Source organism: Sebastes umbrosus, chromosome 7 (assembly GCF_015220745.1).
Source record: "Sebastes umbrosus isolate fSebUmb1 chromosome 7, fSebUmb1.pri, whole genome shotgun sequence".
NCBI classification, from domain to species: Eukaryota; Metazoa; Chordata; class Actinopteri; order Perciformes; family Sebastidae; genus Sebastes; species Sebastes umbrosus.
Window position 1 is genome coordinate 27,364,521 of NC_051275.1, and position 13,412 is coordinate 27,377,932.

Below are 13,412 nucleotides of genomic sequence, written 5' to 3' on the forward strand. Positions count from 1 at the left end.
CCACCAACATTTACCATACGCAGAGGGGATTATTTGTGTTTTAAACGAACTGGGCAAATACAGGTGACCAGGGGAGCAGTCACGTGGTGTAACACCTCATATGACGTGACGCATAATACTACTTCAGGCAAATGGACCCAAGGGCGAGGTGACTTGTTTTGGTACTGTGGGGATCAGACTTTACGGGTGACTCTGCCAGCCAATTGGTCAGGTGTGTGTTCTCTTGTGCGGTTGGCAGTTCCGATGTCCATCATTGGGGTTGGCACAAAACAAGCGGGAAGAATGAAACGAAGCTTCGACGTCTCTTTAAATAATCCTACGTATATCGATGCTATTGGAGTACCTCGGGGGGTGCCCAATGAGTACAAATTAGCTGATCAAATAGCGGCTGGGTTCGAGAACCTGCCACTTGTCTCTGCCGTGTTTCCCATCACCCCCAGCAAAAACGTCGATCGTATTAATTACATCCACTATAATGTTCTCCGCCTCACTAATCTCACTCGGGATGCCATAGCTGGTTTAGCTGAACAACTAGCTCCTACATCCCTTATGGTGATCCAGAACCGAATGGCTCTGGACATGCTATTAGCTGAGAAGGGAGGGGTTTGTACCATGTTTCAGGATGCATGTTGTATTTTTATTCCCAATAATACTGCGCCAGATGGGACAGTGACTAAAGCCTTAGAAGGACTTAGGACTCTCTCAGACAAAATGCATGCAGATTCTGGTATAAACAACCCGCTTAATGATTGGTTAGACAGAACATTTGGTAAATGGAAGTCCATGATTGTGTCTCTGTTTTCATCCATTTTGGTGGTAATTGCATGCTTGGTCCTATGTGGCTGTTGTTGCATTCCATGTTTTCGCAGCCTGACGGAAAGACTAATCGTTACTGCAATAGAAAAACAACGTCCCAACAATCCCCCTCCGTATCAAATGAGCATGTGTAGCACCAGCATTGAACAGGGAACGTGGGGAGGGCCAGGGTTCCTCAACATGGAGTTTCTGTATCAAGAAACCGAGGGTTCCGCAGAAGGGATGGTGTGATTTCATTTTAATTATGTTACAGGAACAGATAATACAAGGATTGTACCGTTCTTTGATATTTCAGTGTGCCAAGGGTGAACTTTAATAAGTTCAAAAGAGGAAATGTTGGAAATATCTCAGGATGTATTTTAAGATATGTCTCTGCGTAAGTAGAAAATCTAGTGTTACGTATGAAGTAACTGGGTCTAATCTCACTAGCAGACTGGTAGACGCCTAGCTATCAGAAAACCGGTTGAAATTGGATAATGACTTGCAAGGAATGTATGTATTTATGAAACAAAGATAGTCTATCTTTCTCTTTGTTTGAGTCTATACACTAATACAATCAAGTAGAAGTAGAGGTAAATAACATAAGGGTGTAAGAACATAGAATTATAATTGATCATACTAATAAAGGGATAATGTATGTAGAATATCTGTTTTATATGTAATAGTAATTCAATTGTAGGACTGGGTAATAGCATGTATGGTATGTGTGTACAAGTGTCATCTTTATATCTTATCGAGCCTGGGACAGAGGGAGGAAGGGGGTAGGGAACAGGGTGTTCTTGCAGAATGGATAACGTAGAATGGAGTCAGAAGTAGCAGAAGTGAGAGGTCATCTAGGTCACAAGAAAAGTAACATAACAAAGCTATGGAAAAGTACTGGGTCTTGCCCATTAAGAACGCCCTGTCCCTCCTTCAGACCCTAAAGGTGCATAAATATCAAGTGTAAAGAACGACTATTCATTCATTCTCTGCGAACTGACCTCCGTGCTGCGTGACGTCAGAGACACATTGATGAATCCAGATCTGTTGTAATAACTCTGTGCAACTATTGATGAGTATATCTTCGGAATAAATTGTTTGACTTTAACTAACATAATATCTTGTGTATGATTTATCTTTGAGCTTGTAGCTGCTTAGAAGACAAACCAACACGCAGAAGGTGAGACATCCCTGAGGGGATTTCCCTTCAATAGGCAGGAACACCTGGGAAACCAAATAAGGAACAAGGCAGCTAAATGGTAGGCACACTCCTGTCTGTGAGACTTACTGTCACTGATACATCACTAATTATACTAGAGAAAAATCACAATCTCTTACCTGCTACTGGACTACCCTCCACTCTGGCTAGACCTGGGTGTGTCTCGTTGGTTACCGTGGCAAAATAATACAGGAAATCTACACTGCTGTCACCTGGGGGTGCAGATCAAAGACAAATATTTGTTTCTTTCCTCAGTTTAAGTGCAGTTAAATAATAACAAATGTGTCTAACATGTTTTTATGCGTCCGCGTCTGCGACTGCCGTGGCCAGAGGCATTACGTTTTCAGGACGTCCATCCGTACGGCCGTCTGGCCCATTCTTGTGAACGCGATATCCTCTTGGACTCAAGGATGAACTGATTAGATTTTGGTGGTCGAAGGTCAAGGTCACTGTGACCTCACATCATCCAATTCTTATGAACGTGATATCTCAAGAACACCTTGGTGAATATATTCCAATTTCAGCACAAACGTCCACTTTTATGAGGGGTGGAGGAAACAAAAATTGCGTGCTGTAAACAAAACACCGATTTTTATCAATTCATTTTTGTTACCTCCACCTCTCATACACTTGGAATCAAGGATGAAGTGATTAGATTTTGGTGGTCAAAGGTCACCGTGATATCTGTCCCATTCTCGTGAACACAATACTGTATCTCAGGAACACCTTGCGATCGAGATGTTTTGGCTTCACTTTTGATGGGCTGTCATGTCGCTACATGCGCACCCTACAGTGGCAGCCTGTGAAAAACGTTCCTGAATGTTGTGGCTGTAAATGCACTGAATCCAGGTGAAGAGCCTTTTTTTAAGTCTTATTTTGATGCAAAGATTACATTAGCAGGAATGTGGCACGACATCTTTATTAAAATGGGAAAGTGCAATAAACATATTTTGTCCCTAAAATCAATGAATTATCGTGATAAATAATCGTGATCTCAATATTGATAAAAAATAATGGTGATTATCATTTTGGCCATAATCGTGCAGCCCTAAATTATACATGTTTTAAGTTTACATTTGGATTCAAATAGGAATCTGATAAACCAGCATGATAAAGCTAAAATAAATAAGACATGTCTTGCTTGTCTTTGACCTTTGGATGGTAGACTTAAGAGAAGCAGAGAAAGTAATATCACAATCAGTAACCCGCCCGCTTAGTACCCAATCTTAGTTGTTATACACATATTGCAGTTGACAAAGAGTTCAGGATCATTTGACATTTCATATCAGCTGGTGGTGAGCCGTTGCAGATCTTCCCCTCCGATGTGCTGCAGCTCAGTTTCTCTCTTTTGGGTCAGTGAGCAGTCAGGGTCGGGTCGGCACAGATGATGAAAACGCTAAGAAATTGAGAGAAATAATCACCAATAACTTGAAGCAAATATGTAAAACAATAACTATCACGTTGTTTTGAGGTGGTTGCATAGTATGTGTTGGCTGCTGGCTGTTAGATCCTTCAGAATATAGTTTGTACTCTGGAAATCAACATTATGTACTGTATATATTGATTAATAAACCTAAACATTTCACACTTTTAAAGATCCTCACTACAACATCCTCATAATAATAATAATAATAATCCTAAAAACTACAACTCGTAGATGTCAAACGTAATTTATCTGTAGAATCTTTTCGGACATTTTATAGGAAGCTTGAGCTTCTTGAAGCGTTTTAGAGTGGGTGTGGTGATAAAATCTGTTTAACTACAGACATACATTGCTCTTTTGCTTGTTATTGGCACATACTCAATGTATTCATTATTCAACACCATGTCATTCTTGAATTAATTATCACAATTAATTTCACAGTTGTCCCACCTGACTGAGGTCCCCAGTCCCAGTTCCCAGTTTATACAGCGCCCATCCCGGTACAAGTAGGATGGAGGAAAGGGCCAGTACCCAGCCCAACACGTACGCCCAGGCTGGGTATACATACCAGCGATTAAAGGTCAAAGGTTGGTACTTAACTAAAGAACATATAAAAGAGCCCTGAGAAAACAATAGAGAGAGAGATTCAGTAGTTGTCTGGACATTTCAGTATAAAAACCCAAAGGATACAATAAGACGTATTCAGGTGTACATGAGGACCAAAGCTGTGGGGTTATTCATTATGCATATATGCAACATTGAAAGTGACTCACCATTGAGACCGCCGGTGTGAGGTAGAGCCAGCAGATTTTAAAGAACGGGTTGGCGTGCACACCTGTCATGTCCTTAATGATGCCATACAACCGATCTGCCCCTTCATAGGAGATGAGGTTGGATGATCAGTATAAAACGAACAGGTCAAACAACACATTCTCATCCCAGCTCATCACATACCGGCGCTTGTACAGACCCCTTTGTGTCGTAGTTTTAAGAGCAAAAAGACACCCACAGGGTGGTGGATGGGTTCAACAAACACATGGCCCGAGTTCACAACATTCAGTTTCATTTTCACTGCACAAACTTAGTAGTTTTAAGCCCAACCACATAGTTCTCTCCTAAACCTAACTATATAGGTTTTGTTGCCTAATCCTAAAGGGACGCCAAGGGTAACTATAGTGGTTTTGATGCCAAAAATAAAGTGACGTCATGGGACGTGACAAAGCGGCCGTATGTGACGAGTTGGGATACTACTCAGCCCCGAGGAGCTTTGTCAAGTCTGAGAATATAACCCTAATGATGTCATCAGGGTTTTGATGCATTATGGGAAATGTACCATCCAGCCTTTGTAGAACTCAAGGGACTAAAAGTCAAGATATCTCAGCCTCTGCTGCTTTGATTTTGATCTTTCTTTTTAAATCGGTCCTTTATTTAGGTCTAATATGAAATTGCTGAAGACAGTGCCCCTTTTAAAAACAGCATACCTACCAAATATCCATCCCAGTGCCAGAGTTTCAAACACACAGAGGAAGAGGATGCAGCCTCCGTTACAAGCGTAGTAGTCAAACATCTGGAACACATACATTCCTCCCTGGAGGCAACAGCAAAGACATTTATTTGATTAATTTTACTTTATACATCAACCTCAGATGCATGGAAGCCTATTCCTGCTGCTTTTGTCACATAATACTGTATATAAACTTACTATATGTTGTAATAATTAAAATGCTTAAGCTGAAAGCATCTTGTTATAGCGTAAGGATAAAACAAACATCATGTTATAAAAAATATTATATTTTGGCAGCAATACGCTGCCATAATGGATTAATCACTAAAGAATGTACATATAACACTAAATACTGACCTCAGTGATCATGACGAGCTGAGCGAAGAAGCATGTGAGGCAGAAGAGGAGGAGGAAACGTTCCCGCTGGCCTGCCCTGCGCATTACTTTGGGGAACATATCTATGATGGATGTCATCACAACCTCCATGCAAACAAACTGTACAGAGAAAAGACAGAATAAGCACATTCCCAAATGTGAATATGTTCTTCCGCAAAGGGTTCATCAAGAGTTCGTCTTACTTGTGTGTCCAGACCCAAGAGAATGAGCATGACAAAGAAACAGATGGACCACAGTTGGGGAAGAGGCATCATGGCTACAGCCTGAGGGTACGCAATGAACGCCAAACCTGGACCTGGAACACAACAATGCTTGACTCATCACCGTCTACTATCTGCCTTTGTTTAACCAATTTAGCATCAATGACTTCATTAAGTAAAAGAAGTATGCATCCAGATCACAATGCAGTGGAAATCTCATCAATCAAGTAACACATAAACAAAGGCGTTTACGATCCATCAGGAAGAGGAGAAACACTGAAGTACAACACAGAACTGAAAATCTCTTAACTTATGTCTCAAGAAAATGACAGAAAACTGGATTCAGATTGTGCACTTTTATTTATTTATGTATTTATTTTATGAATTTTTAAATGTATTTATTTTTGCATTTATTTGTATTCATGTAATTATTTTTGTATTTTTTGTATTTATTTATTTTTGCATTTATTTTACATTTATTTTTAAATGTATGTATTTATTTATGCTTTTAAGCATTTATTTATTTATTTATGCATGATTTTTCTCTTAGTATTTCACCACCTGTTTATTGGGAAAATAAATATAACATAAATGCAAAGATAAATAAATAAGAAAAAGCTAATTAATACAGAAATATCAATTTATATCATGTTTTATCAATTTTATTAATGATTACATTTATTTTTAATATTATTTTTCTACTCATTAATGGCATGTTTATTTATTTATTGAGTCATTTATTTATTTATTTATTTTTATTTTGGCAGGTTACATCCTCCACAGGCTTGAGGCTGAGTAACTGTTAATGTGCTTGTCATGTCTATGGTTGTCCTAAAGATGGCAGCAAATATTTACCCTTTGTGGACTAGTGGTGGAAGAATTACTCAGGATCTTTACTTCAAGTAAAAGTACCAATACAGTAATGTAAAAGTATTCAATTACAAGTAAAAGTCCTGATATATTATATTTGACATTCTTAGATTCTTAATAGTGATATAAATGGTTGAGGTCCACAGGTTTAATCTCAACAATATGTTGTATTGTATAAGCCTCATATGTTTGTTATGTACATTTTTTATCAGTAAAGTGTGGTAACTATACCTGTCAAATAAATGTAGTGGAGTAAAAAGTACATGTCCCTCTGAAATGAATTATAACGTAAAATAAAATGGATATACTCAAGTAAAGTAGCCTACAAGTACCTCAAAATTTTACTTAAGTAAGTTTTCAGTATATCTACTCAGTTATTTTCCACCAGGGTCGTGGATTAGCCAGCTTTGCTTGGGAGTGAAGGAGGTACGCATCTCATACTACTGTATAATGACGGTCATGTGGTCACAAAATGTAAAATATCATCATTTGTAGTTTAACATAATAAAATCTTTGGCTGTAACAAGGAGCCAGAAGGGTGTGATGCTCTGTAACATATGGCTGCAGGATGAATTTCTGAATATCTCTGGTGGCTTGAATTACCTGACTCGGCCACTTCTGCAATAGGAACGCCCTGCTCATGAGACATGAATCCCAGCACAGAGAAGACTGCAAAGCCAGCTACCACACTGGTACCACTGTTTAGCAAACACAGCCACAGACAGTCCCTGAAAAACACAAAAACATGTCTATGAATTCATAGTAGTATTTTTTAAACATGTTATTGTGTAGCTCTTGTCCTCTGGTGCATCTGTCAGAAACGTTGATGTCAGAGCATCAATCTCAGTCACACATTGATTTAATACTTACTTATAGCAGTTATTGTTGTAGGTGTTGTAGCTGCCGAGCACAGTTAAAGAGCCCACACCCACACTGAATGAGAAGAAGATCTGAGCCCCAGCCTCCAACCAAACCTGCTCCAACAAAGCAAAGGTGAGTAAATTTGTCCATGAACTCAACACTGTTACAGTATATCATCAAGCTCCTACCTGGGGGTCTTTGAGTCGTGAGGGTTCAGGCAGAAGATAAAACTGTATTCCTTGTAGAGCACCAGGAAGTGAGAGTCCACGGATCAAAAGAATTACCAACATTGCATAGGGAAAGGTAGCAGTGAAATACACCACCTGGAAAAAAAGACATCAATTTAAGGCATTTAGAAATACACTGTATACACTTTTTTACCACCGTTTTAGGGCTTAATACCTTTCCTGTAGACCTGACCCCTTTCCAGATGCAAAAGTAGCAGATGATCCACATTGTAATTAGGCACAACAGCAACTCCCACCTGATGCTGCCTATCTCCTCAATCCCCCCTGAGATAGCCAGCACTCGTCGTCTAGAAGGAATAATAGGACTCATTTTGGCGCATTTAAAAGACCCATAGAGGCTTAGTTTGTTCATCTATATGCAGACTTACTCCCAGAACTCTGTGGCAGCAGAGGTTGTGTTCGTCTGGTTGGTCCATTCAGAAGTTTTATTTCGTGTTGAAAAGTCTACGCAGTCATCTGAAACGATAGTGAGAAAATAAAATCATACTATAAATCACAAAGCAGATGTATAATGTCTTCTGTGGCTTTAAGGAGAGGTTTCCAAATCTGAGAAAATAACCCTGATGATGTTATCTCGCTTTTTGGGCTTGAAAGAAAAATTTGCCGCTTTTTATGTGGATGTCCAATCAGTGTTGATGGTAAATGTAGTTGATTGAAGCAATAAATTCCTTAGTGCGTGCTATATTGACAGAGAAAACTGAGTTCTTCAGCTGCAAAATCTGTTGTTCTTCCGTATACCAGTGAAGTGACAGTGACACAGGCTGCTACTTCAGCTTTGATAGCTGTGGGGCGCAATGCCACTCAAAAATGTCCCTGCTCTCTTCGCTAATGTTACATTTCCAACAGCGAAAATGGCATCCCAGTGCAGTGCAGAGGATGTTATCATAAACGTGTGTTTGCCACAGAGCTTATTTTCTGCAATAATCCAAAACCCAATGGGAAAAATCCTATATGTCGAGGGAACCAGTGTGATTCTAACTTCCGGGATGGCCTAAAAAAATATGTCATCTCTGCACCGCTCTATGTCATACAGTAGAAAGCTCCCCAAAAGTGAAGCCAAAACATCTTGATTGCCCCTGGTGGCTGGCTAGGGTATAGGTCATAAAGCTCGCCCCCTCCATGTTAGCTGATGGGACATGGGACAAACTAAAATGTCAAAGTACACGTCACATACATTTTCCCCAAAGATGGTTTCAGTCCTCTTAGGTAGTTCCTATCACGCTGGTGTATTTTCAAGTGTTCATTGTTCAGATAAGCTTGATTTTAATTAGTTATTTGATGCTATAAAAAGCGGGTGAGACATCATGTAAAGTGTTGATATCTACTATGATATCATCAGTAGGCCTACATCATGTAAATGTTGGACCTCTGTTATACAAGTCAACCTTAATGCATGTGAGATTATCAGTGTTACCTGTGTTCCAGTAGTTGTTGCAGCTGGCCCAGGGGAGCTGTGAGCTGAAGGAGAACACCAGGTAGAACAGAGCCCAGGACAGAATAATGATGTAGGTCATACAGGAGTAGAGGAGGATCAGCTGCCCACCATAGCCAATACCTGCAGGGCAACATTTGGTACTTTCTGTTATAGACAAACATAATGAAAACCTGACCTCCTCCAAGTTTGTTTTACATCGGAGAAGCCTTTATGCACCCATTTCTAATGGGTGTAGCCTTGGCCAGGAGGCGAGGTCGTCAAGTGGTGCCCAACCATCTCAGAGGGTTTCAACCCTCATGTCTGAGGGATGTTGTTGGTGGTTCAATGTTGCCAAGATTGCTTTTTTCTCTTTCTTTTGCCATGTTGTAGGCGATGGTTGTCAATGAATCCACCTTTACATCTATTGCTCCTGCTTGAACCGCTTTGAACACTTTGTTTAGGTCTTCATCAAGCCTGACCCACTCCTTAGCATCACTCATCTTGGACCACTTGATTCTTTCCTTCGCCCCCTCCTGGGGTGGGCTTTCTGGGGTGGCACTGGTGGTTTCCCCTGTGTGTTCTTGGGAGAATGCTGGCACTGGGAGATCTCTAGAACTGTGGTGTGTTTCCCGTCTAGCGTTCTCCTGCATCTCACCAGGTTGTGCGTCTCTGCGGTAATGATCAATTATAGGCAATTATCCATTACCCAAACGGTCAGGGGTATGGGGACCTGACTGACCAAATGTAGCCTACTACTAAAACTGATTACTCACTCTGAGAGACAAATTTTCGGTAAAGATGAATAGAAAAAAAGACATTTAAAAATTATATCTGAAAAACAAAGTGGAGGAGAAGTTGGTAGCTAATATTTTCATAAACATCAACAATCATTTTTTTTATAAATTTAATCTTCAAAAACTATATATTGTGGTTTAGAAGTTGCAATCAGAACTGAAACTGAAAAATATGCCTACTGCCCTTGTTTAAATATAAAAAATACCTTGGAATAAGGGTCACTGAGGCCATGCAGTTGTTAGTTTGTCAATGTTTGCCCTGTGGTGAGAATGTGTCTTTAATGCGTTGTGTTTAAGTTGCCGTTTGCTCCATTCAGTTTCTGAGTGGGTAATGTGTTACTGCCTCACACATTCACCCTTTGTGTGACTACCACAATGAACATTAAACTACCTTAACTTGAGAAAGAAACTTTTCCACAACGGTAAAGGAGCCAATAATGAAGATACCAGCTACTCCTGGAGTTAATCAGTCATTTAGAGATGGAGCATACCTTCGGCCAGTGGGCATAGCGTCCTCCAGCAGGTGATGCCGCCCTCCTGGGTGTACTGGCCTACAGTCGTCTCCAGCAGGAACAGGGGTACGCCACAGGTCACCACAAATACCAGATATGGCACCAGGAATGCACCTGAATTTACAAAGTATACAACAATGCACATCTGTGCTACAGATTTGAGGTAACAAGTAGTGAGCATATTTGCTTACCCCCTCCATTTTTGTAGCACAGGTAAGGAAACCTCCACACGTTGCCCAGGCCGACAATATTTCCCGCCACAGCCAGGAGAAACTCCACCTTACTGCCCCAGTGTCCTCTCTCCTCCACCTCCGCTGGCTTGTGTTTTGTTGGACATGTCTGCAGCACAATATTTAATTTAAAATTAAACATTTTTTTGACACACATTTTGCAGCTCCTGCGATTTGAAAATTGCAGTAGGCCATGTTCAGCCCGTTCTCGTTCCCAGTGCGTCAAATACCGAGGCTTTGTCACGGCTGAACTACGGTGGCCTTCAGGTAACGTAAAAATGCGAAAGTGTTTGGTTTGTCTGTTCTGGGCTACTGTAGAAACATGGCAGACTCCCTGAAGAGGACCCACTCCCTATGTAGATATGAAGGGCTCATTCTAAGCTAACGAAAACACAACAATTGTTAGTTTCAGGTGATTATACACTAATGAAAACATAGTTATAAATTTGATATTACATTTCTGCTAAAAGATCCTCTGAAATTCTACACACTGTTCCTTTAAATATCCTCAGGGACCCAAAAACTGCTGTTATAGTTGTTAATTGCACTACTTTACATTTATTTACACTACTTGTATTTATATGTTTTCATGTTTTGTATAGGGAAACACTGCATTACATATAGATGGTTGACAATAAAGTCTCTCATCTCTCTCTAGCGTTACCTGTATCTGAACGTGAGCTGGCTGAACCATCTCTGCGGAAACCCTCTCCAGCTTGTTTCCTCTGCTGTCTCGGCCTGTTAGTCGAACACAGAAGGGGACTCTGAGAACAGAGTCCAACCGCCCCACCAGCTCCTCCACAGAGTAGGATGATGATGATGAAGAGGAGGAGGAGTTCAGCTTCACCTGCTGGAGGCTCTCCTAGTCGGCTCCGAGCAGCGTTACATGACTGAAAGACGCCTCCTCATTTGGAGCCAGGCCCGTCACAGCCAGCACCAGATAGGCAGGAACACCTGGGAAACCAAATAAGGAACAAGGCAGCTAAATGGTAGGCACACTCCTGTCTGTGAGACTTACTGTCACTGATACATCACTAATTATATTAGAGAAAAATCACAATCTCTAACCTGCTACTGGACTACCCTCCACTCTGGCCAGACCTGGGTGTGTCTCGTTGGTTACCGTGGCAAAATAATACAGGAAATCTACACTGCTGTCACCTGGGGGTGCAGATCAAAGACAAATATTTGTTTCTTTCCTCAGTTTAAGTGCAGTTAAATAATAACAAATGTGTCTAACATGTTTTTATGCGTCCGCGTCTGCGACTGCCGTGGCCAGAGACATTACGTTTTCAGGTTGTCCATCCGTACGGCCGTCTGGCCCATTCTTGTGAACGCGATATCCTCTTGGACTCAAGGATGAACTGATTAGATTTTGGTGGTCAAAGGTCAAGGTCACTGTGACCTCACATCATCCAATTCTTATGAACGTGATATCTCAAGAACACCTTGGTGAATATATTCCAATTTCAGCACAAACGTCCACTTTTATGAGGGGCGGAGGAAACAAAAATTGCGTGCTGTAAACAAAACACCGATTTTTATCAATTCATTTTTGTTACCTCCACCTCTCATACACTTGGAATCAAGGATGAAGTGATTAGATTTTGGTGGTCAAAGGTCACCGTGATATCTGTCCCATTCTCGTGAACACAATACTGTATCTCAGGAACACCTTGCGATAGAGATGTTTTGGCTTCACTTTTGATGGGCTGTCATGTCGCTACATGCGCACCCTACAGTGGCAGCCTGTGAAAAACGTTCCTGAATGTTGTGGCTGTAAATGCACTGAATCCAGGTGAAGAGCCTTTTTTTAAGTCTTATTTTGATGCAAAGATTACATTAGCAGGAATGTGGCACGACATCTTTATTAAAATGGGAAAGTGCAATAAACATATTTTGTCCCTAAAATCAATGAATTATCGTGATAAATAATCGTGATCTCAATATTGATAAAAAATAATGGTGATTATCATTTTGGCCATAATCGTGCAGCCCTAAATTATACATGTTTTAAGTTTACATTTGGATTCAAATAGGAATCTGATAAACCAGCATGATAAAGCTAAAATAAATAAGACATGTCTTGCTTGTCTTTGACCTTTGGATGGTAGACTTAAGAGAAGCAGAGAAAGTAATATCACAATCAGTAACCCGCCCGCTTAGTACCCAATCTTAGTTGTTATACACATATTGCAGTTGACAAAGAGTTCAGGATCATTTGACATTTCATATCAGCTGGTGGTGAGCCGTTGCAGATCTTCCCCTCCGATGTGCTGCAGCTCAGTTTCTCTCTTTTGGGTCAGTGAGCAGTCAGGGTCGGGTCGGCACAGATGATGAAAACGCTAAGAAATTGAGAGAAATAATCACCAATAACTTGAAGCAAATATGTAAAACAATAACTATCACGTTGTTTTGAGGTGGTTGCATAGTATGTGTTGGCTGCTGGCTGTTAGATCCTTCAGAATATAGTTTGTACTCTGGAAATCAACATTATGTACTGTATATATTGATTAATAAACCTAAACATTTCACACTTTTAAAGATCCTCACTACAACATCCTCATAATAATAATAATAATAATCCTAAAAACTACAACTCGTAGATGTCAAACGTAATTTATCTGTAGAATCTTTTCGGACATTTTATAGGAAGCTTCAGCTTCTTGAAGCGTTTTAGAGTGGGTGTGGTGATAAAATCTGTTTAACTACAGACATACATTGCTCTTTTGCTTGTTATTGGAACATACTCAATGTATTCATTATTCAACACCATGTCATTCTTGAATTAATTATCACAATTAATTTCACAGTTGTCCCACCTGACTGAGGTCCCCAGTCCCAGTTCCCAGTTTATACAGCGCCCATCCCGGTACAAGTAGGATGGAGGAAAGGGCCAGTACCCAGCCCAACACGTACGCCCAGGCTGGGTATACATACCAGCGA

General features: G+C 40.5%; 1 protein-coding gene and 2 long non-coding RNA genes across 4 annotated transcripts; 1 reads left to right on the top strand and 2 right to left on the bottom strand.

Annotated features, from left to right (window-relative positions):
• The first annotated feature begins 2,019 nt into the window (after positions 1 to 2,019).
• Positions 2,020 to 13,411, top strand: LOC119491249. 2 transcript variants are annotated; one of them, XR_005207568.1, is made up of 5 exons: positions 2,020 to 2,054; positions 3,879 to 4,024; positions 7,287 to 7,400; positions 11,125 to 11,455; positions 13,280 to 13,411. It is a non-coding gene; the product is annotated as an uncharacterized LOC119491249 (long non-coding RNA). The 2 variants fall into 2 exon arrangements; XR_005207569.1 differs by having other exon boundaries at positions 7,299 to 7,400.
• LOC119491248 (sodium- and chloride-dependent GABA transporter 2-like) lies at positions 3,320 to 10,391 on the bottom strand. The gene is made up of 12 exons (XM_037775051.1): positions 10,216 to 10,391; positions 8,931 to 9,071; positions 7,885 to 7,972; positions 7,671 to 7,803; positions 7,457 to 7,591; positions 7,278 to 7,381; positions 7,011 to 7,135; positions 5,520 to 5,632; positions 5,299 to 5,436; positions 4,923 to 5,025; positions 4,211 to 4,311; positions 3,320 to 4,058 (listed from the first exon to the last, which is right to left on the bottom strand). The coding sequence occupies exons 1-12, from the start codon at positions 10,379 to 10,381 to the stop codon at positions 3,873 to 3,875; spliced, it is 1,533 nt and encodes a 510-aa protein (XP_037630979.1). The 5' UTR covers positions 10,382 to 10,391; the 3' UTR covers positions 3,320 to 3,872.
• Positions 10,449 to 11,748, bottom strand: LOC119491250. Its single transcript, XR_005207570.1, has 3 exons — positions 11,535 to 11,748; positions 11,131 to 11,420; positions 10,449 to 10,575 (listed from the first exon to the last, which is right to left on the bottom strand). It is a non-coding gene; the product is annotated as an uncharacterized LOC119491250 (long non-coding RNA).
• Position 13,412: the final 1 nt, after the last annotated feature.